This window comes from Doryrhamphus excisus, chromosome 10 (assembly GCF_030265055.1).
Source record: "Doryrhamphus excisus isolate RoL2022-K1 chromosome 10, RoL_Dexc_1.0, whole genome shotgun sequence".
NCBI classification, from domain to species: Eukaryota; Metazoa; Chordata; class Actinopteri; order Syngnathiformes; family Syngnathidae; genus Doryrhamphus; species Doryrhamphus excisus.
The window spans coordinates 6,277,674-6,304,117 of record NC_080475.1 but is presented as its reverse complement, the minus strand read 5'-3'; the positions used below and the strand labels follow the sequence as shown (position 1 = coordinate 6,304,117).

Sequence of the window (26,444 nt, the reverse complement as noted above, 5' to 3'; positions counted from 1 at the left end):
TCACAATAAGAATCAATTCAATCAATACAGTCGAGGTTAAAGTTAGCTTAAATGTTCATTTCATTTCTCATTTATTTGTATTTACTTTGTATATTTATTTCCAGTTGTTGTCTGTATGTAAAACTATAAAAACATGTTTTGTGTTAACATTTAGGCTTGACTTGAATTTACTTTTTTTTATCATGGGAAAAATTGATTTGGTTAGCATCCGTTCCAGTTAAGAGTCGGCGCTTCTGGAACCAAGTAATGACCGAATACCCACTGTATTTATGTATACCGTATAGTACTGTATACTCCCTCTTTCCCTCGTCTCATTTATTTCCTTAGGAGAGCATCGATCCTTTTCTCGGTGCTTGATGTCTCACTCTTCATCATTAGTCCCCCCCCCACCCTGAAAAAGACTCCACTCGGAGGGAGGGGCGAATGGAAATAAGCTATGGCGATTACTTCAGCGTGTACTACTTCAGTTATACTACACGGTTTTAGAGTACAATTTTTTTTCTCTATGTCGCCCAAAAATTTACCTGGTTTTTGGCTCCCAAAAAATAATGCGGTTCTTTGAACCAATTGAAAAAGAACCGGTTCTTTCGGCTCTGCAAATCAGAAAAAGACTCATTCGGCTCACTCAAAAAGAACCGGTTCCTTTGGTTCTCCGAATCAGAAAAGACTCATTTAGCTCACTGAAAAAAAAAAAAAATCGCTGTTTCGCGACCAAATAGCTCTTGAGATATTTTTTTTGGTTGCTTAAATTATTGAAGTTATTGCAATGAATTAATCATGTCCATAACATAGATTAGATCAAATGAACTGATAAAGTCGTCCCTGGTTTATCGAGGTTAATTGGTTCAATGGCGCCGCTAATCGCTTCTGTGCCGCTTAATCCTCAATAAATGGAATATTTTCATAAAGCATAAAAAACTTGTTTATGAGTATTCTTTTTTTTTTGCATTAGAGCTCTGTAGACATGAAATAACACCCCTATAGTCACTGAAATAAGACAAAGACTGTCAATATTTTCAATAATAGGCTATTGCATGATCCATAACATGATCTACTTGGACTTTCATACAATCCAAGTTTTCCGACCTCATTTTAAGCTGGTCGTGTTCCGGCAAGGAAGCGATGATGACACCTGAGCAGAGGGTGGCTGCGACACAAGAAATAAGTGCAAGGCCAATCTACCCTCTATTATTCAGCCAAGCACCCCCCCCCCACAAGCTCCCTCCAGGGTTCGGAAGCAGATGATGCATGAATTCTGAATGACCGATGAGAGTAAACATTCCAGTGGAACATGGTTCATTTATTCTTTTTGAACTTCCAATCTTTACTTGTAAAAAAAAAAAAAAAAAACTAAACTAAACATTTTTACAACAGTTCTACACACGGACACACACACACACACACACACACACACACGACATACATTGTCTAACATATTGCTAACAGGGGCGTTCAAAGATCCTCTGAAATAAAACCGCAGCCCTCGTCAAAACAAAATGTTAATTAGAAGAAGAAGAAGAAGAAAAAAAGCATTTGACTGGCGTGAATCAGCAGGTTGCAACCTTTTAAAAAAAAGGATGCAAGCACGCAATAAAAACAAGATGTGATTCACTGGAACTTAAAATCAATTTGGAATAAATGAAATAAATGTAGGCTGGATTTTTAAGAGCTTTCTGGAGGCCTGAAGTGGCCGCGTGGGAGCTAAAAGCCAGAATAAGCAAAAAAAAAACAAAAAAGATATTTATTTTATTTATTTCCTGGATGGAATCATGGAATATTTGGGCTGCTTTTCTTTTGGGGATCCCACTTGAACTTGCATATCGCATTATTAAAACAACAAAACGCCGAAAACTGATGACTCGAACCCAAACGCCACATCGGTGGAACGAGCGTAACGATTCGGGAAAGCAACGGCGACTTTCCATCCTCCAGCAAAAGAAGTATTGTGCAGCCCGGAGGCCGTGACATCATGGTTCTTGCATGTGTATATAAAACGCATAGGACTGATCAAAGGGGGTGCACGGACCTATGGTGTGCTAATGGTAACCATGGCAACCACACGTGAATGGATGGATGGATGCGGTATGTTTGCCCGGCAGCTGGTTTGGATCAGATAGGAGGTGCACGGCGGACATCGATGCGGGTCAGCAGGGGCGCCGCCCCCGCCGGCGGGTCAGCAGGGGCGCCGCCCCCGCCGGCGGGTCAGCAGGGGCGCCGCCCCCGCCGGCGGGTCAGCAGGGGCGCCGCCCCCGCCGGCGGGTCAGCAGGGGCGCCGCCCCCGCTAGGGGGTCAGCAGGGGCGCCGCCCCCGCTAGGGGGTCAGCAGGGGCGCCGCCCCCGCCGGCGGGTCAGCAGGGGCGCCGCCCCCGCCGGCGGGTCAGCAGGGGCGCCGCCCCCGCCGGCGGGTCAGCAGGGGCGCCGCCCCCGCCGGCGGGTCAGCAGGGGCGCCGCCCCCGCTAGGGGGTCAGCAGGGGCGCCGCCCCCGCTAGGGGGTCAGCAGGGGCGCCGCCCCCGCTGGCGGGTCAGCAGGGGCGCCGCCCCGCCTGGCGGGTCAGCAGGGGCGCCGCCCCGCCGGCGGGTCAGCAGGGGCGCCGCCCCCGCCGGCGGGTCAGCAGGGGCGCCGCCCCCGCCGGCGGGTCAGCAGGGGCGCCGCCCCCGCTGGTGGGTCATGTGATGTTTAGGAAGGGATCCTGCCAGCTCTGCGAAATGAGAAGGGGGGCGGCGGGGACGGGCGTCTGTACAAGCTAACTAACTCTTCTGTGGCTTTGTTGTTGTTATTTCCGAGCCCTCCTCCTTCAGGCTTCCCGTCATGTCATTTCCTGCTCCGTTCGTTCCCATGACTCTCTTCTTAGCCTTTAGCCAATCAGATGGCAGCCATTGGCTAAGGTGTTGTTTGATTGTCCTCTTTGTCCGCTCCCCCACCCCTCCCCTTCTCAAGCGGCACCCCGTCCCCGTTTCATCGCCGCAACGCGCTACGCCTCCGCCTGGTTGTATTCCATCGCTCCTCCGTTCCGATTGCCGCCAAACGGGACGGCGCCGGCTCCGCCCGTCCACTCCCCCACCTCGAAGCTCTTCTCCTCCAGCGGTTTGCCGATCCACGCTCCGTAGCCGTGGTCGCCGAGCGCTTGGAAGAACCGCTGCTTTGCTAGCTGGAATGACGTGGCCGCCATTTTGGCCTGGGAGTAGGAGGGCATGGAGAGGAGGTCCGTGCGGCCGCACCGCTGGCACAGCGAGCGGAACAGACAGAAGAGGTTGGACTTGGACACGCGGGACACGGCCAGCTTGTTCCTGCAGGGAGGACATTTGGAGCTCTGTTGAAGCCTGTTGAAAAATAACCGGTGCCGGGCGGGGTGGGGGGTAGGGGGGGCCGCTAACGCAGTGGCTCTCAATTATTTCCTGACATGCAAATGCAACAAAACGGAGAGCAGTTTTGCATGCAAGCGTATTCCGGTGTCCGATACCCAGGCCGAGTACAACAAATCCATACATGTTGGCAGGTCTGCACTGATATTCAAAGTTCACCCCCCCCCGTGGGGCCTGCCCCACTATTTGAGAGGCACTCTTCTTTTCTCCTGGAAATCTATTGACTCAAATCTTCACTGTAATCACCGGGTCTGCCTTGTTGACCCGGATATTTCACCCTGATGATGTCACAATGAGCTGCAGGGTAGCAACTACGGATGTCATTTGCCGTCGCTAATAATGTTTGTTTTTAAAAAATCAAACAATGAAGACGATAATTGCAAACAATACAGTATATAACACATACGTAGCAGCGGACATCAATAATATTGTACTGAGCAGCCAGGATAGACCATGGAACTGGTCTATGGTTATCATCACTTTTCCTCTTTTATATATATACATATATAAAATATATGTATTAATTATATATATATATTAATTATAAAAAATATATATAATTTAATATAAAATATATTAAAATATTTTATACATATAAAATATATATTAAAATATTTTATACATGTAAAATATATATTAAAATATTTTATACATGTAAAATATATATTAAAATATTTTATACATGTAAAATATATATTAAAATATTTTATACATGTAAAATATATATTAAAATATTTTATACATGTAATATATATATAATTGGTAGTCTTAAAAAATACAAAGAAAAGGTTCCTTATACGGACTTCTGCCTTTCGAGGTTCCACATTATGATAAACGTTTTGTTTCGTGACATACCCATCCAGTTTGCCTTTGGTCCCGTCCAGAACCTCCACGCACGTCTGGTCCGGAAGGCTCCAGTTCACACTGGACTCCTTAGTTTTTCCCGTGTGGCGCGTGGAGTCGTACACGCTGACTCGGCCCACCTACGGCGCAACCAATCGAGGTAAAGAATGAAGGGAAGGTGAGTCAGCATGCTAGCATAATAATTCACATGTTGAGTACACGTGTCTGTATGTAGAAATGAGTGTAACTGTGCTGAGATTTCTCCTCATAGTAAAAAGGGAGTGGCTTCCTTGCTCGGTGGTCACCGATCAATAAGCTTGTTTCAGTGAAGAAGACGACGACGAAGAAGAAGAAAAAAAGAACGGCCGGAGGGATTCAAACAGCGAGTAGAACCACAAAGTGATTTACGACAGTGCTCCTACCTCAGGGTGGTTGAGCTGGAAGGGAGGAGGGAGACTTTGGTTGAACGCTTGGCCGTCTCTCGCCAGCCGGCAGCACACGGCTCGGGTCAGGTGACCGTGGCTGTACAGATACCCTGGGTGGATCACGGACCAAAACAAATGCCGATTACATGTGCATCATTTCATTATGCAATACACAATTCCTGCACTTTAGGGTTACAATTGTGCAACTTATTCTCAGACAGGAAGTGCACCGCGGTCGAGTACCAGAGCACTCATACTGTACCGCATGGACATGTACATTATGAACAGTGGAACCTGCATTAGTCGGCAACCGTCTATGTTGACCAACTCATCAGGTCCTGGTCCACCATGTTTTCCTTTTAATTAAAATGTTTGTAAAAAGATTAAGTTGATTGTGTTGGCATAAAATCTGAAAGCCAAAGAGGTCATTTCTATGAAAAATGGCGACGTGTGTTGTAGTATTATTCATTTCATCAGAGGAGCGTAGCGTGCAGAAGGCTGCACACACACACATAACACAGTTCATGGTGTTATATTTTTAAATAAATATTTATTTGTATGTAAAATAGCCCATTTTTGGTTGTTGGTTGGTATAGGTCAGATATTTAAGGTGTGGAAAAAGCCTCAAAATATTAGTCCACATGGTCTAAAATGGCCGGTGCTGAAGATGCTTATTCATTGAATGAGTTAATTTTTAGTTGCACGGCAATAAAAATGTGCCCAGATTCTATCTACCACATTTTTTTTAAACATGTTAGTGTCGAGGGAACATTTTCTTCTGGCGTCTTTGAGAACAATGACAGGTACAATTGAACAAAAGTTGCATGCAAGGAGAGAAATCAATACAACATGAAAACGTCTGGCTTCTACAGACCTTTTCTTTTTTTTATAATACATAGATAAATATATATATATATATATATATATATATATGGTTGGACATCGGGTGTCACGTTGACCACATGTTGGTAACATGTCTGTGGCACGAGGAAGAGGTCTGTTGGATAACAGAACAAACAATCCATGCAAATGTAGGCCCGCCCAGGGATCACACATAATTGTGGGTCCAGCTAAAATGGCTTCTTATTGGAGGGCAGCGGGGTGTGCGGGGACTGCTGGGGTGCTGGGCACTCGGTGGGTGCACTTAGGGGCTAGGGGGGTCGGGGCCAGGTGGGTTGACTGGCGGGGTTGGTGGTGTGCTTCAGCAATGTCCTGGGGTTTTGCTGGGGTGTCCGATGTTCCCACTCTTCTTTTGTTGTTTTGTCTTATGTAAGATTCTGTGATTATATGTGTGAAAAAAAACAAACAAACAAACAAAAAAAACTTATTGAATTGGTAACTGCTATGGCGTGGAGAAGGGGTAGGATTTAATAAGCTTTGCTTCTTCCTGCTCCTTTTCAGACATGTGTAGTAATGAGGTGTTGTGTATATGCATGTATGTGTATGTGTATATGTGTATATATATATGTATGTAGATATGTGTGTATGTATATACGTATATATATATATATATAAATAGATATTGTAAGTGTATATGTGAGAAAGAATAATGTAACATAGTATTCATGTCTGAAATAAATTAAGAAAGAAAGAATATATATATATATATCTTTTGTTGTGTTGTTTTATTGCTTCATTGTAGTTTTTATGCTTTCTTTGTAGCACTTTTGAGATTTCTGTAATGTAAAGTGCAATATAAATAAAATTTATTATTATTATTATTATTATTAAGATGTTGCCAGGGAAGGGTTAATCTAACATGAGAGGCTAAAGCTAGCTTAAAATGCCCAGAACCCCCGAGGCTGTTGAGTCGGAGCATGTGATGAACTTGTTCTGGAGACAAGAGGCCTCTTGCCTCGAGCAGATAGAGAATCATAGCCAGTCTGCGTGACATGAATATGCATCATAAGATAAGATATAGTACATATGTACGGTATGTTAGCACATAATAATAAGTCATATTTGTCGAATCTAATGGAATATTTGCATATTTTCCTTCTTTTGTGCATGTACAAAAGCTTTATTTATTAAAATTAGCACTGAGGTATGACATAGAAACATAAAAAAACAGAAGAATAAAAATAAAAACTGCCCATCATCATCATCATCATCATCATCATCCGTCCAGCTTATGCGTCTGTGGTCAAGCCGACATAAGCGGCTTCTACTGTATCATACAAGAGCCGCATCCAAAATTCAAATGCTCGACTGCAAATGAAACTGCCAGCCGGACGGATTGAACAATATGCAGAGTTGGTCTGCATCACGCTTAATATGCATACCAATTTCCAGTTTGATTACCTCGTTAGCCATTCATATTTAACACTCCCTGCAAGCTACAACCGCGCAAATAAACATATCCGCTAATATGACTGCCATCTAATTATATTTATGCTGCTCTCATATTGTATCTTATTACATGGTTGTGTGTGCTTTATATTGTGGCCAATGAGTGTAGATCAGAGGTAGGGAACCTATGGCTCGGGAGCCAGGTAGGGCTCTTTTGATGACTGTATCTGGCTCTCAAGCATTTCTTACCACAATAAAAATGTATTTTTGCTAACATTTTAAAGTAAACATCACTGTTAAAAATAATATTCAAAATCAACAACTTTCTTATGCATTTTAATTGGTCCATCTATTTTCTACTGCAATACGGCCGACCATATCCATCTTTCCTGATGATATTTTCCAGGTCAAACACCAAAACTTGATTATTTCTGGGTAATGCGGTAGTCTACCTCGGTCATTGAGATGTCAAAAACACATGTAAATGTAAACTTTCCTCCTTTAGTCAAATAGCTAAAGCTGCAGAAGCAAGCCTTCTGGTGAAGATGGCCAAAAGAATGAAATATACTGAATACGGTTCAAAACCATGCAGCAGCAGAAGTTGCATTAATGGCAGCAAGTATTTGATTTATTATTAGACACTGCGCTGCTCACCAAAGTATGCTGGCCACACCCCATTGGCGTGGGGTAGTGTGCCTGGTCTACGTAATTAGAGCCCATTATATCTAAAACTGTTGGTCTTACATAAAAATGCACATATTTTATTGCATTCAAAATGTATATGACTCTCACATATACACGTTTTAAAATATCTGGCCGTCATGGCTCTCTTAGCCATAAAAAGGTTCCCGACCCCTGGTTGTAGATGAAGCAAAATGGTTTACCGAGTGTGATGGACTTCAGGTAGATGGGATGCAGAAAGTGAGTGAGCAGCGCCCCCTGCAGGCCCAACACGTTCCAGCGTAGGATCTTATCACTGCAGCTCATGGTGCGGAGCCTCTCCCCGTGCTGGATGCCGTCCCAGGTGGGCACAATGGCGCTGGATTCTACCGGGATGGTGCCCTCGCCTGGTAACCACAACACAGAGAGTGTGAGATGTCTCAAAGAGTATTTAAGGAAGGCGGATGCATTGAAATCTTATATTCGTGTGTTTTTTGCGTCGTACCATTCTCCACCTTGGTGCGCAGCTTGCCCTGCTTGGCATTCTCAAACAGAGGCTGGTGACCCGACGCCTCGTCCCCCGTCTCGCTGCACGACTTGTCAAATAGAGCGCCGTCCCCGCAGGGCGCCGTGCTTCAGACAAGACAAAAAATAAATAAAAAGGCGGGTGAGGTTTTGACAGGCAATGGAGGGATCGATCAAGCGAGCATTGGTGCATCTGACAGGATGGGGAAATGTCATTCCCACCTAATGTAGAGGTGAAAGGTGATGTCAGATTTGACCCGCAGTTTGTTGTCTTCCGCCGCCTCGAATATACTGTTGTCGATACCTTCGCGGTGCTTCATCAACTCGCTGTACAGAAACCTGAGAAGAAGACGAGTGAGGTATGTGTTGCACACATGGGACGTCAACCAAAATGAAAAAAAATTTCTACCTGATAAATCCTCTTCTGGAGATGATTTCAGCATGGCCGTCATTTACGGTCTCCCCTTTAAGGCTCAGCTCCTCCCCTTTCACGCAGCGATTGCCTGAAATTGAAGAAATAAACGGGAAAAGGCAAACGTTACACGATGGAGCACGCTGTAAAATGTTCATCAAAGACGCAGCACGCTGTAAAAATGTCCAACAAAGACACACCGGTTCCCAGGCTAACCACGGTCCCCAGGCCTTCCCCCCTCCTCATGACGATGGTGGCCAGGATCTTGCGTCCCAGGAGGCTGTGCTGGATGCGCGTGGTCAAGGCGTTGAAGCGCTGGTGGCTGAGCATGGCGATCTGGTCGTGCAACGTGCTGCCGCTAACAGGAAGCTGCGGACAGACGGATTTTTTTTTAAATCCATAAAAACGTCTCATTCACAGTATTTGGCAATAATTTATAAACATATAATAGAGTTCCCAGCAACTTGTGTTGTCATTGTAGTTTTCTTAAAAGCAATATTAAAATACTATCTCATCTCGTTCTTCTGACCCCAATATCATCTAATCCAGGGGTGCTCATTAAGTCGATCGCGGAGGTGGTACTGGTCGATCGCTGGTCGATCGCGGCGTGACATTAAAAAAATATCATCCCGGCATCAATGCCGTCACTTGATTGACATACAGGGCAGCCATTCAGATGACAACTGAATGTTGCCCTTCGGGCGACCAATCAAATCAAACAACGTCTCTAAGTGCAGCAGAACTTACGATGTCAGCCTATCATCCATCCCCGTTACTTGATTGACATACAGGACAACCAGTCAGATGACAACTGAATTTTGACCTTTAGGTCACCGCTCATGCGTAAACAACGATGCAAAGTGCTAAGCTAGTCGGCGAATTGCGTTAGATTTTAAGCCCTCGCTAAAGTTTATGGTCACTAAAATGAGTGAAGGAGCTGGACCAAGTAAAAAGGCAAAAACTGGACCAAGTAAAAAGGCAAAAACTGGACCAAGTAAAAAGGCAAAAAACATATCACTTCCATACGGATATGGAATATTATACGGATATTATGATACGGATATTATCCATGACTGATAAACATTTGGAAGTGTGCTTGAGGCTGGCTATCAGCAGCTACTGTCCGGACTATGCATCCCTGGCTGGTTCAATTCAGTGCAAGTCATCAAAGTAAACTCAGGTAATTACAAAAAATGTTAATAGTTAATTATGTGTGTTTTGCAATATTGGCTCATTTGGTTATGTAAGGTACATCAACATACATTGTACGTACAAATAATCCTCAATACATTTGAAAATAAATAGATGTTTTGCATTTTTGTAGTGGGTAGATCATTTTGACTCGGTCATTTTAAAAGTAGCTCGCATGCTGAAAAAGTGTGAGCACCCCTGGTGTAATCTCATGAGTGTATTGTGACAATCCTACCAATACATAATATCACCATGAAGTACACAAGGCCGGAAGCCTTCCGCTTCCAAAACAAACGTCTCCAGTCAGTGTGCATTCCCGTGTCTACGGCCTCCGAAAGCACCCGCGCATCCCTGCAGCTGTGTTTTTGTCCCGATAAAGCTGGTGTACTACAGCTGTGTATCTGTCTCGTACTCCTGCGGGACACTTGTATCAGACTGCTCTGTGATCTGCCAACTGTCTCCTTCAGAGCAGCGAACGCTCTTTATTTCGTTTTTCCGTCGCTCCTCAGAGAAATCTTCCACAACAGGGTCAATTTCAAAACGTTCGGCGCCTTTAATGAGGCACTTTCAGTTTTTAATTGTACCACAAATACCAGCTTTACAGATGCCGCATGTTGCAGTAGTGGTGTCAGATATCATAAAGGTAATTATAGTAACCTAGCCAAAACATCACAGGACTTATTTACATCCGAGGCCACTATTTGAGGAAAGTCTGTGTTTTATGTTGTAGTAATACTGCAAATATAAATAATAATAAATAATAATAATATAAATAATGCAAATACTGCATTAGCCCCAAATGATAATACAGTAAACCTCGGATATATCGGATTCAATTGTTCCCACTGGTTTTGTCCGATATAAGCGAAATCCGTTATATGCGTATACCGGAAAATGTCCGTTTTACGCATATATGGGATTTATATCCGGTATATGCGTAAATGGGATTTTATCCGTTATAAAAAGGCACTTCCTTGATTTTGTTTCCAATGTACCTGGACGCGCAGGCAACGCTGCAAACGCTGCAAATGACGTCGTATAGCGGCCTGTCACGATTCGGCGAATCGGAGCGCCACGATGCGGCCATCCGATATATGCGTGGGAAATTTCATGGAAATGCATTGGAACGGGACTGGAGATTTTGTCCGAAATAGGCGAAATCTGTTATAAAAAATCCGATATATGCAATGAATTTTTATTGGAAATGCATTACAGAAAAATCGGTTCTTTTTTATCTGTCCGTTGTGAGCGAATTTCCGATATATCCGAGTCCGATATATCCGAGGTTTACTGTAAAAGAAGACTAATGATACTAAAAGAAAACCAGTTTCTTACCTCGGCGGGGATCAGCTCCCCAGTCCGGGCTGCCCTCTCCGCCTCTCCGATCAAAACGCGTAGGGCAGCGTCGGCAGCTTCCTGTTTGCCCTGCTTCTTATTGGACGCGCACACCGCAGGGAACCAGCGTCCACCCAGCTTGGCCTGGTAGGTGAACCTGCGCGGGAAATTAGCACTTCCATTTCTGTATTTGTAGCAATGCCATTCAGGAAGTTCAGGAAGTGAAACGACCGCTGAGACATACTTAGGCTCATGTGCAGACCCGGATTGGCCCACCAGACGGATCTCTGCAGCAAATCCTCGGGCGCGGGCGTACTCCAGAAGGCCCGACACCGCATTGTTGTTCAGGTGGTTGATAAGATCCCCAACGCCGGCCTCGTGGGCTGCTCGCAGCTCATCGGCAGTCAGGGGCGGCAAAGAGGGGCAAGTGGTCCCGCAGTTATCGCTATCGCTGTTGGAGCCGAGAGGCAACTGAGGCTAGGAGACAGAGAACGACGGCAAAGGATAAAAGGAAGGAAATAAATATCTCGTTAGAGCCCGACAAAGAAGTCGTCACCTTGTTGAGCTGCAGCCTTCCATCCGCCATTAATTCTTTGACGGCTTCCTCTGCCGCCAGCTGGCGCGCTGCCTTTTTGCTCGGGGCCGATGCCTCTGCAAACAACGTCTCTCCGACTTTCACTCTGTACATGAACCTGGCAACGACACAAGCCGACTGTTTTATGCCCGGCATCAAACTGCACGGGATTACGCTCTTGCTAGCACTCAAGCGAAACGGCCCCTTGAAGTACACAACCGGGACTATTGTTAAAGACGAAACAGGAGGATCACTGTTGGATCTGGCGGCCGAATGAGGCAAACATTTGTGTGTGTGTTCAAGTCAGCTGACTGTGAGGAGGCGCCGTCTCACACGGGGTGGGTCCGTACCTCGGGTCATGCGGCGGGCCCACTTGGCCGGTGATGATAAATTCAATGGGGTTCCCGCTACGTTGGCTGTATTCCATCAGGACCGACACCGGATTCTTCCCGCCGGGCAGAGAGCGGGACAGAGGTTGGCGGGACCCATCGGACATGCCCATCACTTCCACGCTACCGGCCCCAAAAACACCCCCCGAGCCTTCAATGGGACCCTAGACAAATGAATTTGATGCAGTTTATTTATGTTTGTATAGCTTTAACCAGGACGCCATGTTGGTTTTCACAAAGTTTGCAGTTTCAGAGTTTTTAGATCTTTTAATCAGATGCTACTATGTTGTTCCCAAGCCAATTAGTGAGGAGGATCTTTGCAATTAATTGCCATTCATCTTATCGCTCTTCATAACCATAACTATTCATTCATAGCCATCATAAAAACTAAAAACTGAAGCCATGACTGTAGAATAAAAAAAAAAAATACCGTAATTCTGCACACTTACACCAGAGTCCGAAAGCATGTCCATTTTGGTTTGGTCCATCCCGGCAGTACTTCCCTCACCCCCTGTACTTGTACCTCCCTGCATCTCCCCGAAGAGAATCAGCAAGGTGGCGGCCGCCGCGTCTTTCTTCGCTACCTTTTTTGTGGACGCTTCCGCTACAGGAAACAGTCTCCCGTTGAGCATAACCTGCATTCGGAATCTGCAAGAGAAGAAGCACTTAGATTCCAGACTTCCGTATGCAGCTTGAGGGACTCACCTTGGATCGTGGGAGGGTCCGGATTGGTCGAGGAGTAAGAATTCACAGGTGTGGCCCAGATATTGTGCGTACTCCATCAGGCCGCTGACGGGGTTCTTCAGTCGGACCTCTTGTAATTTGGCCCAAAGGTTCTGAGCCGGCGGGGCGGCCAGGGACACGGCGACGGTTCCTATCGGGTTGGCCGCCGCCGCCGCCGCCTCTCTCTCGGCGTCGGTTGATTTGCGAATGGCATTTAAGAATTCTGGGATCTCGTCGGAAGCCCACTGACCTTCGGCGGTCTCCATACCCTGATTTGCGTTTAAGGAGGGTGGCTGAACGGCGGCGGGACCGCCCCCGGATTCGTCCTGGGAATATTCAAACAAAAGGTAAGCAAACTGTGGTGAAGATGACTCTAATTCAGGGGTGGGCAAACTTTTTGACTCATGGGCCGCATTGAGTTAACAAAATTGTGCGGGGGGCCAGAACATATATTTAACACACATGATTTTACGCTTATAATTTTAATAATTTTAATGATTTTTATATTTTTTAAATATTTTTAAATATTTTTAAATATTTTTAAATAATTTTTAATAATTTTTAATAATTTTTAATAATTTTTAATAATTTTTAATAATTTTTAATAATTTTTAATAATTTTTAATAATTTTTAATAATTTTTAATAATTTTTTAAATAATGTTTAATATTTTTTTATAATTTTTACGCCTTGAATTATTTGTCTAATTTTAATTGTCATACTATCAGCTATATGTTCTTGTTTCCTTTTTTTCAGGAGCACTTTAAACATCAGACCACATCAAACTACGATTTATTTTTTTATTTTTTTTTTTACTGAATAAGACATCCGACTTGAAAGTCATGTTGCCAGCTGGTATGTTAAAAGTTGAAATACTTAAAAGCAACTGGCGGGCCGGATTCAAACGTTTGGTGGGCCGCATGTGGCCCCCGGGCCGTAGTTTGCCCACCCCTGCTCTAATTGGTACCTACCACTTCAATGTGCTTTGGTATCCAACTTTCGTCAAATGGCAGTGGCTCCAGGTCGGCGATGATCGGTTCAGGCGGTAAGAGAGACCCCTCCATCTTCACCTGACCAGGTACCTCCCCCGACTGGCCGCTCTTGGCGGCTTTGAGGCTCCTCGTCATTCTCTCTCTGCGGTGCGCCGAGAGCTCCCAGGTCGGGGGATTGACTTTGCTGTTCTTCACGACGTCGCCTTTTTTCTCCAGGTCGTACAAGGTGGGATTGACCTGCTTGGAGGTCTTCAGACCCATGTTTTTAGCAAGCACGAGGGAAGTCACCACCCCTAAATCCAGGAGGTGCTGCAGAACCTGCTCCTTCTGATCTGCCATGGTGGAAGATTTAAACGAATCAGGGGATGCGGCGGAGCTCGGGTGTTGGTTCTCCTGCGGCGGGTTCTCTTCCAAGACAGAAGACTCGGAGGAAGAGAAGTGAGAGCTGATTTCAATGTCAGTGTCTTCTTCTTCTACCTGCTCTTCCTCATCTAAAGTTTTTAACGTCACTTCAGGGATTCGGGTGTTTTGCTGTTCCTCAGCACTGACAGCTTCTTTGTATGAAGTCCACTTTGGAGGGGCGGTTCCTTGCTTGGAGGCTTTCTGTGAACTTTCCAAGGAGTACAGAGCCTGGTTGATGATCTTTTTGGGAAGATGGAGTTTTTTGCACAGGAACTTTGCAGAGATACTCTCACTTGGTCTCAGAGCAGCCAGAGCCTGGTGCACGTGGTCTTGGATCTCTGCCGTGAGTGTGATGACGCCTCTAGTGAAGTCGCGGCCTGCGCTGTTGGTCCTACTGGGGTTGATTGACAAGCTCTGAAAACTGGCGCGAAGACCGCTATCTGGTACGCTGCATCCAGAGTTGGAGCTGCGCCATCGACTTTGCACCGGGTTTTGACTCAAGCGGCCGGTCGGCGTGTAGGCATGACTCTGGACCCGGCTGTGGCAGCCTCTGCCCCGGTACGGCCTTGGATGTGCGTTGTAACCCCACGGCAGGCAGTAGTGGGACGGATCGGCTGAGAACTGCGGCGCCTCGGGTCTCTGTCCTCTCAGAAACTGGACCTGCAGGTTGGGAAAAGAATCGGGTACAGGGTGGGGGTCGTAGCTTGAGGTGAAGTTGTCAGGTTTAGGAAGCCTCTTGGTGGGGCTGCGATGGAGTGGCGGGTGCCAGTGGGGTTGTTCTTTGTAAGGCCCTCCTCTACCTCTGCTCATAGCGCAGGGGTGGAGAGAGCAGGGGTCTACACAGCTGGCGAGATGGCTTTGGATGTGAACACGCGTCCGGTCAAAGCAAATCCTGATGCCACGTCAGACGAGGATCGAGCACCTGGAATACAAAAAAAACGACAATCGGAGGAGAATGTTGGAAACAAACAATTCCCACAAATTCCCAGTCATCTATAAACATTTCCCAGGACAACGAGGAGGAAAAAAAAACGCTGAAAATCAACACCGGGGATGCTTTCTTTAGAATGATAACCTTGTCTGCCCGACAAGGATATTGCAAGGTGACATCCTGTCTCCCGGTCCTAGGCGCACTGAAACCGAATCCCAGGGTAAAAGTACGGCGATGAATAATTTAAGGTCTTCTTGTCACTATTCCGTTTTATTTCCAGCCTTACATTTTTTTTTTTCTTTGATGGATGCGACTGTGGCGCTGTAATGTGAGACAGCGTTGCGGGCAAAAAGGGACCCGGCCTATGAAAGGGCTTTTAGAAAACATTTAAAACATGCACACAGTGACTTCCTGTTGGCCGCAAAATCAGCTTCTAATAAAAGCATGACATTTTTCAACATTCATTCTATCACAGCAAAATTGTGGACTCCATGGTACTTTATCTCTGTGTGGTAGAAGACCGATTCCACGTCAAGTGTCAATAATGTCTGACAACATCAAAACATCAAATACCGAGTCAGGTTTCCTGCAGTCAGCGTCTATGGCCTGTCACAAAGATGTCAGCATGTCTGAATGCTGCCACATTAATGGAGGATACCGTAACGGTAACTGGGGCTGATGGAGCCAGACGCCCCGGGGCTAAACCAGGTTGGGGCTGACTCGTCTTTGACCCCTGATAGCGAAAAAAAAAAACGCTGACAACCACAGGAGAAATTTTCAAGGATTTTGGCAACGAGGGCAGATGTCTGAGTCTGAGTTGAATGATGTACGACATCAGGATAATAGCGACTCATAATGGCTACGACGGAAATAAAATAAAAGAATAAAATAAATAAAATAAATAAAAGAAACGCCCTTATTTGGGAAATTTATATGCATTTTAAATAACTTATTTAGTTATTACAGTCATTTACAAAACTAAATTAACTTACCAAGGCATGAATGAGTAAATGCTATAAATTACTTAAATAAAAGTAATAATAAATAATAATACATTTTATTTGTATAGCGCTTTTCATAATACTCAAAGACACTTTGAGTTGAATAAAAGCAAGTAAACAGAGTAAAATACAACATTCATTCGTTAATACAGTTAAAACATGAGAGAATATATGAGTAAAAGTAGAATATATTTAAAATTAATACAAATAAAAATGTAAACAATTACATAAATGGTGAAAAGTGAATAAGAATGACTTAAAATTGTATAAAATATTACACAAAAATGTAAAAATATGTACTGTAAAATGTGTAACAATGTAAAAAACAAATAAAGACTGAAACAACAGCAAAAAACAACAATAAGTGTAAAAAGTCATGAAAAATAAATGCAGTGCATTTGTTTATTAATCATTTTGATTTAAATTAAAACATTGACACCAGTCCTTTGAAGACCTTTTGTACTTTCAAATGCTCAAAATCCACAGCTGCATTTTGTGTTTACTTACAATCAAACCCCCAAAACGTTTCACTTTTCTTCTTTTTTTTAGAGCCCAGGAAGTGTCTGTTGTTCATGGAAATCTCACCTTTCGATGCAAAACCATGCCACGATGAATAAAGATGAGTGTCGGTGAGAGGAAAGATTAAAGATTAAAGATTAAATCCGGGCCTGGACCGATGCTGCCGAACACTTTGCAGGTCGAATAGAAGCACGGTTTGCACCAGAAAAAAACAAGCGAGCAACAGAAAAAGTCCAAGAAACAAAGTTTCGATTTTAGTTCTGAGCTGGTTAGGTTTCGATTCTGTGTCACGTGACCGAAAAGCAGTCACTGCTCGTAGGGATGCAAAGGGTTTCAACTAAAACCGCGGAAATAAGCATTTTGTTAAATGACTAACACTCTTTAAACGTATTTTTAATAGTATAGTTGTCTAATAAAAAGATAGTATCGAACATAGGTTTTGCTTTTGCTTTGGAGCTCAATAACCCGTACCCTCTGTGCCTAATGTGGGTATTGAGGTCACATTTCGTTTAAGGTCAGCAAAATGACAACAAAAGCACGCCGTGTCAACTTTAATCACACAATAAAAAAAAATGCACACACTTGAATTTTTAAAATGCCAACTATGCAACTCAAGACGGCAGCCAAGCCAGCAAAATGCATGCAATGTGAGCCACATAGACTTTGAATGAGGCAAAGATGCACGGCGTTTCATCGTCTTAATTCACCAAAAGCTGGCTTCACGTTACTATTCGAATAACGCACAAGCAAACACCGAGTAATGGAACGTAATGTAATTTTAAAGCGAACTAAAAGTGCCAAAACGGACAAAGTTCATTTCATAGCTAGCTGTTAGCTAGCATCGCTAGCGCCCTTCTGTGGTGGTCGCATTCTGCATCGACACTGCACCATTTCCAACTCGCGACCACGCCGTTTATTTACTTACTACATTAATCGGAACGCATTAACACACCCGTTGAAACGATTAAAATCCATCGCAAGTGGTTTAGTCACTCACCTTGACTCACGGCGTTTATTCCTTCTCCGTGGACCCTCGGAAAACCGTATTGCGGAGATGGAAACAATCTCCGAATGGTTGTGAATTGTGACACAATCACTTTGCGACCAACACAGTGGCCTGTCGCATCTTGATGACGTCAGAGTAAAAGGAAGTAAAAACGGTGACTCTCCGAAGCATAAAAAGCGATTTAGCTTTCAATATCATCAGGTAAAAGAATTTTATGGTAAGATTTTATAAATATATTCTTAATATGTTTTTGAGAGTTAATAATGTATTTTTTAAATATAATATCGGCTGTATTTTCATTTGTATACATAGGTAGATTACGCCATCTTCAATTTCATATCGGGCTCTAACTTTAAGCCTTTCAAACTCACAGAGCTATTTGAGATATTGACATATTTCAACATTTTGTAACATTGTGATATCCAGTACAATGTTTCTGTCAGTTTTTACTTTGTATTTCTTTCTTCCAACTGTCCGGTGAGTGGATTGTTGTAACACTTCACATCCAGTAGGTGTCAGTATTTCCCTGCCAATGCACAAGAGGAGCCTGCAGAGGCTGAACAGTAATAATAAAATGGACTAGATGGTGCAATTTGACTTGGGTGACATACAGTATTGTGGTAACACACTAAAAAATACAGATATGCTTTTGTTCTGTCATTTTAGCAAATGGATCAACTTGAACAGATGCCTTTGGAAGGTTAAACCACAAGTCAGTAAGAACAAGAACATGCAGTTGTGAAGTCAAAGAGCGTGGATGGATGAGGAGAGTTAAGATGAAGGTAGGGCATCTTTCCACTTGTGTTTATTTCACTGCATCTCACACGCACACACTCTCTCTCCCTTCCCTCCTCCTCCTCCTTTTCCTCCCATCTCCTGCTTTCCCTGACTGCTGCTTTTCACTTCACGCTCACCCTCTCCATCATCTCCCGGTACTTCCTTTCTCCGTGAAGACAGCATGTTGCGCTCTGTGGCTCTTTGTCTCGCGACGCTTGCGTCTCTGCTGCCCGGTGAGTGACTTTTGTGATTGACGTTTGAGAGTCAGGCCGGGACGGAGGCTGGAACAAGTGTGGCGTTTGTTCGACGTGACCTTGCGCCCGAGAAGCTGACATGACAAGCGTTCTTCTGGTGGTTCCTGCTGAGCAGTGCATGCTGTTATTGAGCGAACCTCACACGGCTTGACCCGTTCAACTCTACTTACCCGAGTACCCGAGTACCCAAGTAACTAATACCTTCATCAAAATCGAAATTTCTAACCCCCGGCTTGCTTCCCCTTCCTCCAAACCTCCCTGCTAGCTCGAGGTTGACATTGTCCTCCATTAATAAGGATCGTATATGATATAATATTAGCTGTATGAGCATCTGCCTATATGACTATTTCTATCTAGGAAGGTGATGGTAAATCTCTAAGTTTGGATTTCCTGTTCTATGGTTATCATCATACCTTTCTTAGATAATTAAATTTAAGAGGAATTAAATACATTCTTAAATCATGAGATCTCAAATTTATTGACGTCATTTGGAATTTGTATTTATTTTTTACTTTTATGCTTTATTATTTATTTATTTTTAAGAAATAATTTTCAAATTGTTAAGTCATTTATTTGTATTTATTTATTATTTCATACCTTTATATTTCAGTTTTTTATTATGTTTGTTATTTATTTTTTCACACTTATGTGTCATTTTTTATATAGTTGTATTTTTAAGTATTTTTTAAAAACTTCAACACTTTTACTTAAATCATTTATATTTTTATGAATTTTAATTTGCTTGTCATTGTTTTTTACTTTTTAAGTCATTATTTTCATTTCATTTGTACTATTATTTTTTACTTTTATTTATTTAATTACTATTTGTTTTCATTTGTATTATTTTTGTACACTTTTAAAAAATTTTTTAAATGTATTTATGCCTTCATTTGTATATTAATATTATATTATAATATTATAAATATTATAAAACTTTCATTTCATGCCAGTCAAAAATATATATTAGTTGTTTTTTTTTGCAACATTAACATTACAAAAAATTATGATGAAAAAAGTATTATTCCATTAGAAATTCAATGAGTTTTTTGGTAAAGTAACTAGTAACTATACCCCCCCATGTAATTTCTCTGTTGGGTTGACATTCTGGTGAATCCTGTGTGTGTGTGTGTGTGTCCAGGTCGTGCCAATGTTTAATGGCCTCACTTTGACTGCGCGGAACGAAGCAAGTCTTTTTTTTTGTTTTACGACAGCAGAAAGTAAGCGTCTGCCCGCCGTGATCTATCAGAGAGGCAGTAATTGATTCCAAGTAGCGAGCTTCTATTACTCTTTGGCCATCATCGGGTCGGCCCTGACACAGCGTTCTCTTGTTCGCAGCTCTTCCCTTTGCACGTCTTTTTCAATCCCCCCGCCCCAAAAACAATCAATACTTTCCCAATTCTCCTCTCCCATCGGCCCCCGCAGGGACGTTGCAGGGTCCGCACCAACGCTTTCTGCTCCGGGAGCTTCTGAGAGACTACAACCCCATGGAGAGACCCGTGGCCAACGATTCCCACGCACTCATCGTCCACTTCTCTTTGACGCTGATGCAGGTCATGGATGTGGTAGGGAAATACACAGTGGCGACACCCCCGAGGCAAACATGGAAACCCGACACATTTATCCCTGGTCACCAGTCATATATCATATGATTCACTTTACATAATAATCAATGACTAGTTATATTTTGGGGAGTTTAACCCCCGAATGGCCAGTGTGATTGAATAGTTCCATTGTTTGTGTTTAATAAAAAAAATATTTTATTTATTTCCATTAAAAAAAAATTATTTATATATATTTATATATATATATTTATATTTATATTTATTTATATATTTTTAAAATTTATATATTTTTTAAATAATTTATTATTTAATACATTTCAAAAAAATGTTCCTGAATTAAAAAAAATTTTTTTAAAAATATTTAATTTATTTCCATTTTAAAAAAATTATATTTCTTTTTATTTTTTTTTAATTTATAATTTTTTTAAATAATTTCTTTATTATTTAATACATTTCAAAAAAATGTTCCTGAATTTAAAATTTTTTTTAAAAAAATATTTAATTTATTTCCATTTTTAAAAAAATATATTTATTTTTATTTTTTAAAAATGTATAATTTTTTTAAATAATTTATTTATTATTTAATACATTTCAAAAAAATGTTCCTGAATTTTAATATCACATTTATTTTCATGCACTATTTTTTCTACAGTGTCAGATAAAAAAAAACTTGAGGGAACCCCCCCCCCCAAATAAAAATTTGTTAATAAAAGTTTGTAAAAATATGACATATTATCGTTTAAGTTCAGATTTTCCACATGAACATATGTACATATATGCCAAAAATTAGACATGTATGGCTTCAACGTGTTCTGAAATGTTAATGCATTAGTGGAGAGTTGCATCATCACCTCTTTTCACCTAGCTTTGGGGATTATAAATATGTGTAAATAATATATCCCTGGTATTGAAAGAGTGCTCCAGAAATGGTGTGAAAATGTATTTATCTATTTGACTATTTTATTTTTTATTTTACTGTATTTATCTATTCTACTTTGTGTTGTCCAAGGATGAGAAGAACCAGATCCTCACCACCAACGCCTGGCTCCAGATGGTGAGATATCAACGTCTTATTGTGTCCGCCTTTGCATACAGTACAGTACAGTACAGTACAGTACAGTACAGTACAGTACAGTACAGTACGCCTCCCACACGCCGGCAGCACACTTATGCCGGCTGCAATTTACATATTTTATGCTTCTCATGCCGCGCTGAGCACAATCAATAAAATATATGTCCTGCATCTGTACCCCCCACCCACCCACCCCCCTCCCAGCAGTGGTACGATCACTACCTCCAGTGGAATCAGTCGGAGTATCCTGGTGTGAAAAACCTTCGCTTCACCGCGGATCAAGTCTGGACACCTGACATATTGCTATATAATAGGTACAGTACGCACACACACACACACACACACACACACACACACACACACACACACGTGATGTCAGCTGACTGCTGTCACTCCATCCTAGTGCTCACAATAAGTTTGACGCTACGTTCAAGACCAATGTGCTGGTGAACTCCAGTGGCTTCTGTGAGTATCTCCCTCCAGGTGAGTTACTTTTGGTTTTTTTACTAGTAGGGCCATATTGGAAAAATAAATCAACATATTTCGAGAATTACGTCGTAAGTTTACAAGAAAAAAGTCATATTTATAAGAATAATGTTTCAGAAAAATTTCAGAGAAACACTTTACTCTTAGGACTTTTCCCCATAAATTTACGACTTTATTCTCTTGAATTTAGAAAAAATAAACTTGTAATATTTTGAGAATAAAGTTGTACATTTTAAAGAAATTTTTTTTAAATTTTATTCTCGTAGATTTACGACTTTATTCTCAAATTCTCAGATCATTTTTGTAATGTGACCCTAATACTTCCTCAAACCTTTGCATTGGTTTCTTTTTGACATTAAGCGATGCATAATTATTCTCGTTATTCTTACTTTTTATGTATCTTCAATTTACATCTTCATTCTCATAAATTGTTGCACTTTGAGATTTCTGTAATGTAAAGTGCAATATAAATAACATTTATTATTATTATTATTATTATTAATTTTTAAAAAATCTTGAAATTGTAGGACTTTTTTCTCATAATATTACTAATATTACCAATATGATTAAAAAAGTGTACGACCTTTTGTACGAGTTTTTTTTTTTATTCTTTATTCTCGTAAATCGAAACATTTTTCCACATAAATTTACAGCTTTATTTTCATAAAATTACGTTTTTTTACTTTTTTTATTGAAATTTCCGATTTTTTATTTTCACAAATTTGGGACTTTATTCTCGTACATTCACAACTTTATTCTCGTAATATTACAACTTTTTTGTCTTGTAAATTTACAACTTTATCCTCACAAATTTACTACATCTTTTGTACGACTTTTTGCCCCTAAATTGCCAATTTTATTACTTCCAGTGTGACCCTAACGCTCCCCGGTACCAGCGAAATAATCCCGTACCTTCTGTTTTTGGTCTTCCAAGGAATATTTATCAGCACCTGCAACGTGGACGTGCGTTGGTTTCCCTTCGACATTCAGCGATGCGAGTTGAAGTTTGGCTCGTGGACGTTTGACGGCTGGCTGCTGGACATCCAGATGAAGGAGGCAGACGTGTCAGGGTACATGCCCAACGGAGAGTGGGACCTGCTGGGTGAGAGCGGCTGTCCTGGGGGGGGGGTCTGCATTGCACATGGATATATAAATAACATTGTATTATTATATTTGTAATACACACAACAGATTATTGTAGTCCATACTAATGAAGGCTCAACCTTTGACCCCCTCTTTAGAGGTCCCCGGAAGTCGCCACGAGATGTTCTACGAGTGTTGCGCGGAGCCTTACCCCGACGTCACCTTCGTGGTGACCCTGCGTCGGCGAACGTTGTACTACGCCCTCAACCTCCTCATCCCCTGCGTGCTCCTCTCGTCCATGACGCTGCTGGTCTTCCTGCTCCCGGCCAACTCCGGCGAGAAGATCAGCTTGGGTGAGGAGACGGGAAGAGAAAGAAGAGAAAGAAGTGAAAGTGAAAGTCAGTCTGCATATTTCTACATTTAACACTCTTGTGGGTTTCATGGTGTCTGGCTCTTGTCATAAAGACCTGGGAACTTTTGTGAGGCGCTGCAGGGACCGACGTGGAGACAAAGGAAAGGCAGGACGAGGAGGAGGAGACGAGAGGGAGAAAACGAAGGAGCCTTGTCAGACAGTCAGGAAAGGAGGAGCGAGTACGGCGACTTTTATCTCACAGGCGACTATTCTCTGTTGCAGGCATCACCGTGCTGCTTTCGTTGACGGTCTTCATGCTGATGGTTGCCGAGATTATGCCCGCGACCTCAGACTCCATACCGCTGATAGGTCAGTTCCTTCGACGTTCCGTATGGATAGCATTCATCCGTAGGGTCATCGGGAGAGGAGCCGGATGAGTTGGCTCCCTGGTGAGGCGTTCAGGGCACCTTCTGACCGGTAGGAGGCCTCGGGGAAGACCCAGGACGTGTTGGAGAGACTTTGTCTCTCAACTGGTCTGGGAATGCCTCAGGATCTACCGGGGAGCGTTAGGATCACACTGGAAGTAATAAAATTGGCAATTTAGGGGCAAAAAGTCGTACAAAAGATGTAGTAAATTTGTGAGGATAAAGTTGTAAATTTACGAGACAAAAAAGTTGTAATATTACGAGAATAAAGTTGTGAATGTACGAGAATAACGTCCCAAATTTGTGAAAATAAAAAATCGGAAATTTCAATAAAAAAGTAATTTTATGAAAATAAAGCTGTAAATTTATATGGAAAAATGTTTCGATTTACGAGAATAAAGAATAAAAAAAACTCGTACAAAAGGTCGTAGAGGGAAGTCCACCTAATTGGGAGAGGATGAACAGATGGATGATTTAAAGAGAGACAACAAGTTAGCATGAGGAGGCTAACAATGCACATCATGGGCCTCAAAACAAATCAAATTCCGTTTTTACCGCCTAAAAGTGGCATCAAATACGTGTTTGGGACGGGGCGTCTCGGGTAGGAATCAAACGCGGTTTTCTGACAGCGGGTCAATGTCTGCCCCTCAGGCCAGTACTTTGCCAGCACCATGGTGATTGTAGGCATGTCCGTAGTGGCGACGGTCATCGTCCTTCAGTTCCATCACCACAACCCCAACAACGGGCAAATACCACATTGGGTGAGTACTTTACACTTCCTGTTGCGTACTAATATAAAGGAAGTAGATGGTTCGAGTCCGAGTAACCACATTCCTGTAGATTTGACTATCCTGTTTGTCCAATCCGGTCGCTCCGGTCGCTCAGCGGTTCACGGGTGGAATACATTGTGGTGGTCTCCAACCACGCGTCCCGTCCTTGTTTGACAGGTCAACCTGGTCCTGCTGCAGTGGGTTCCTTGGTTCCTGCGAATGAAACGTCCCGGCGAGGGAGGGGATGAGCCCCTTCACCACAGCCAGGCGGACACTCAGAGCAAGACCCTGTCCTCGCCCGCCTCCGCCGCGTCCGCCGCCTCCGCCGTGCCCACGCCGCTCAGCCTGGCATCGCTCAGAGCCAGCCTGGCCCAGCTCCACCCCTCGCCGCCTCAAGGGTGCGTCCTTCTCCCGCATCCCAATCTGCATCCCCAGGCCAACGGTCACCTGCCCTACATGGGATTCCGGGCCTTTCCCTGCGCCGCGGAAATGGATGCTGCGGGTACCAGTGAGAGGAGGGGGGCGGCGGGGGAGGAAGTAGATGGAGATCCACCAAATCATCAGCACTTTTCACCTGGGAGTCCTTTACAGAAAACAAGTGCGTCTTTAAACCCAGAATCCTCCACCGTGTCTCCGGGGACGGGTGGAGCAGATGCCGCCCCCGCCCCCACCCCCACCCCCTCGCACGCTCACGTAATTCGAGGTAAGTCGGCGGACGGCCAGCTCCAGGCTCTTCTCTTGGAGGTGCAGTTTTTGGTGGAACGGGTTCGCGAGCAGGACCGGCAGCTGGGTGTGGCCGAGCAGTGGCAGTTTGCCGCCGCCGTCATCGACCGCCTGTGCCTGGTGGGATTCAGCATCTTCAACATCATCTGCACCATCGCCATCCTCATGGCCGCACCCAACTTTGGGGAGGCTCTGGCCAAAGACTTCCTGTGAGGGGCGAGGTCGCGGAAGCGACTTTTGGAAGCTGGAGAAGACGCATGCAGATCCATCGCAGACGGCCTTTCATGCCGACATGCTCACCACTTGTCCTATCTAGTCCGATGAAGCCTCCTCAGATGAGAGGTCAAACATCTTCAAAGACAGGGGGCGTCCATAGTGCGGCCCCGGGTCGTGACTGAGGAACTCATGAAGAACCAGTGAGGAACTATAATGACTAAGGCACATACATTTAGAGTAGTTACTGAGGAACTCGTGAAGAACCAGTGAGGAACTTCATTTTAGTGTTAGTGGGGCCTCCACTCTGAACCCGACTTCCTGTCTGCCACCCACCCATGTCTTAATTATTATTATTTCTGACTATATCTTCTATATTGGATAGTGTAAAGTTGACCATAGGGGTGTTATTTTATGTCTAGAGGGCTCTAATAATGTAAAAAAAAAACACATGTAACATGTCTATGATCTCACAATGAAAATACTAAATAAGGTACCAAAACGACTCGCCACGTAATGACACAGGCAGGCACCGCGATCACCGCGTGTTCCTGTCTCTTACCCCCACCAAACCCGCCCACTCGCTTGCCTTTCATGATTTTGGATGGAACATTTGCAATAAATAAGACTGATGAGTGATTATGTTGCCTTTTATAGTGAGAGCATCAGCTTACCATGGCATTTGAACTTGTCTTCATCCAAGCCAGTTCTTCTGGAGACAAACAACTGTGGTGCGTTCAAGTGCGAAATCTCAACATTTGACACAAACATGTTTTTTGTTTTTTTTAACCGTGGTTATGCTGTACAGTTCGCCCGTGTTTAGACAGTGTTACCCACCTAAAGGCAGAAGGAGGGGATGATTGAAGACAGACGAGGACCAGGAGGAGGATGCAAGTCGAGGAAGCACACGGCCAAAGGAGAGGAAAGATGCTGAGGAAGCAAACACTTTGAAATGATTGGCTATTAAAGTGGGCGGCGGCTTGCTTGGAGTGATAAACATGGCAGCGTGACTCCGAACGGAGCATGCGGCAGCTAAAGACGGGGAGATGAAATGGTAAAGCCGAATAACCTCCTACGCTCGTTGGGAGACGTTAAGGTGCGTCATATTTTGGGAAACAAGGGAAATATTATCGAAGAGAGAGGAAGGC

At 43.3% G+C, this 26,444-nt stretch overlaps 2 protein-coding genes across 9 annotated transcripts; one reads left to right on the top strand and one right to left on the bottom strand.

Annotated features, from left to right (window-relative positions):
- Positions 1-2,542: 2,542 nt before the first annotated feature.
- adar (adenosine deaminase RNA specific) lies at positions 2,543-17,712 on the bottom strand. 3 transcript variants are annotated; one of them, XM_058084833.1, is made up of 16 exons: positions 17,571-17,712; positions 13,700-15,044; positions 12,711-13,054; positions 12,455-12,653; positions 11,967-12,169; positions 11,599-11,734; positions 11,287-11,519; positions 11,043-11,199; positions 8,717-8,885; positions 8,514-8,607; positions 8,327-8,443; positions 8,085-8,212; positions 7,804-7,986; positions 4,628-4,740; positions 4,218-4,345; positions 2,543-3,287 (listed from the first exon to the last, which is right to left on the bottom strand). In XM_058084833.1, the coding sequence occupies exons 2-16, from the start codon at positions 14,930-14,932 to the stop codon at positions 2,972-2,974; spliced, it is 3,753 nt and encodes a 1,250-aa protein (XP_057940816.1). In that variant the 5' UTR covers positions 14,933-15,044; positions 17,571-17,712; the 3' UTR covers positions 2,543-2,971. The 3 variants fall into 3 exon arrangements, with proteins under 3 accessions (XP_057940816.1, XP_057940818.1, XP_057940817.1); XM_058084835.1 differs by lacking the exon at positions 17,571-17,712 and adding an exon at positions 16,562-16,825; XM_058084834.1 differs by lacking the exon at positions 17,571-17,712 and adding an exon at positions 16,640-16,825.
- Positions 17,699-25,916, top strand: LOC131137190 (neuronal acetylcholine receptor subunit alpha-7-like). 6 transcript variants are annotated; one of them, XM_058084843.1, is made up of 13 exons: positions 17,699-17,780; positions 18,246-18,361; positions 18,533-18,589; positions 20,033-20,172; positions 21,182-21,226; positions 21,449-21,558; positions 21,648-21,727; positions 22,665-22,832; positions 22,972-23,166; positions 23,279-23,377; positions 23,448-23,534; positions 24,242-24,351; positions 24,538-25,912. In XM_058084843.1, the coding sequence occupies exons 3-13, from the start codon at positions 18,538-18,540 to the stop codon at positions 25,294-25,296; spliced, it is 1,845 nt and encodes a 614-aa protein (XP_057940826.1). In that variant the 5' UTR covers positions 17,699-17,780; positions 18,246-18,361; positions 18,533-18,537; the 3' UTR covers positions 25,297-25,912. The 6 variants fall into 6 exon arrangements, with proteins under 6 accessions (XP_057940826.1, XP_057940831.1, XP_057940827.1 ...); XM_058084844.1 differs by having other exon boundaries at positions 17,702-17,796; positions 21,452-21,558; positions 24,538-25,916; XM_058084842.1 differs by having other exon boundaries at positions 17,702-17,796.
- Positions 25,917-26,444: the final 528 nt, after the last annotated feature.

What these genes read in the sequence shown, in the direction of transcription:
- LOC131137190 (XM_058084843.1), top strand. Translation starts at nt 18,538, where the DNA reads ATGTTGCGCTCTGTGGCTCTTTGTCTCGCGACGCTTGCGTCTCTGCTG. An exon ending in CCAACGCCTGGCTCCAGATG is followed by an intron (nt 21,227 to 21,448) that starts GTGAGATATCAA and finishes CCCCCCTCCCAG; the next exon opens with CAGTGGTACGATCACTACCT. An exon ending in AGACTCCATACCGCTGATAG is followed by an intron (nt 23,535 to 24,241) that starts GTCAGTTCCTTC and finishes TCTGCCCCTCAG; the next exon opens with GCCAGTACTTTGCCAGCACC.
- adar (XM_058084833.1), bottom strand. Translation starts at nt 14,932, where the DNA reads ATGAGCAGAGGTAGAGGAGGGCCTTACAAAGAACAACCCCACTGGCAC. An exon ending in TCCAGAAGAGGATTTATCAG is followed by an intron (nt 8,444 to 8,513) that starts GTAGAAATTTTT and finishes TCTTCTTCTCAG; the next exon opens with GTTTCTGTACAGCGAGTTGA. An exon ending in ACCAAAGGCAAACTGGATGG is followed by an intron (nt 3,288 to 4,217) that starts GTATGTCACGAA and finishes TCCTCCCTGCAG; the next exon opens with GAACAAGCTGGCCGTGTCCC.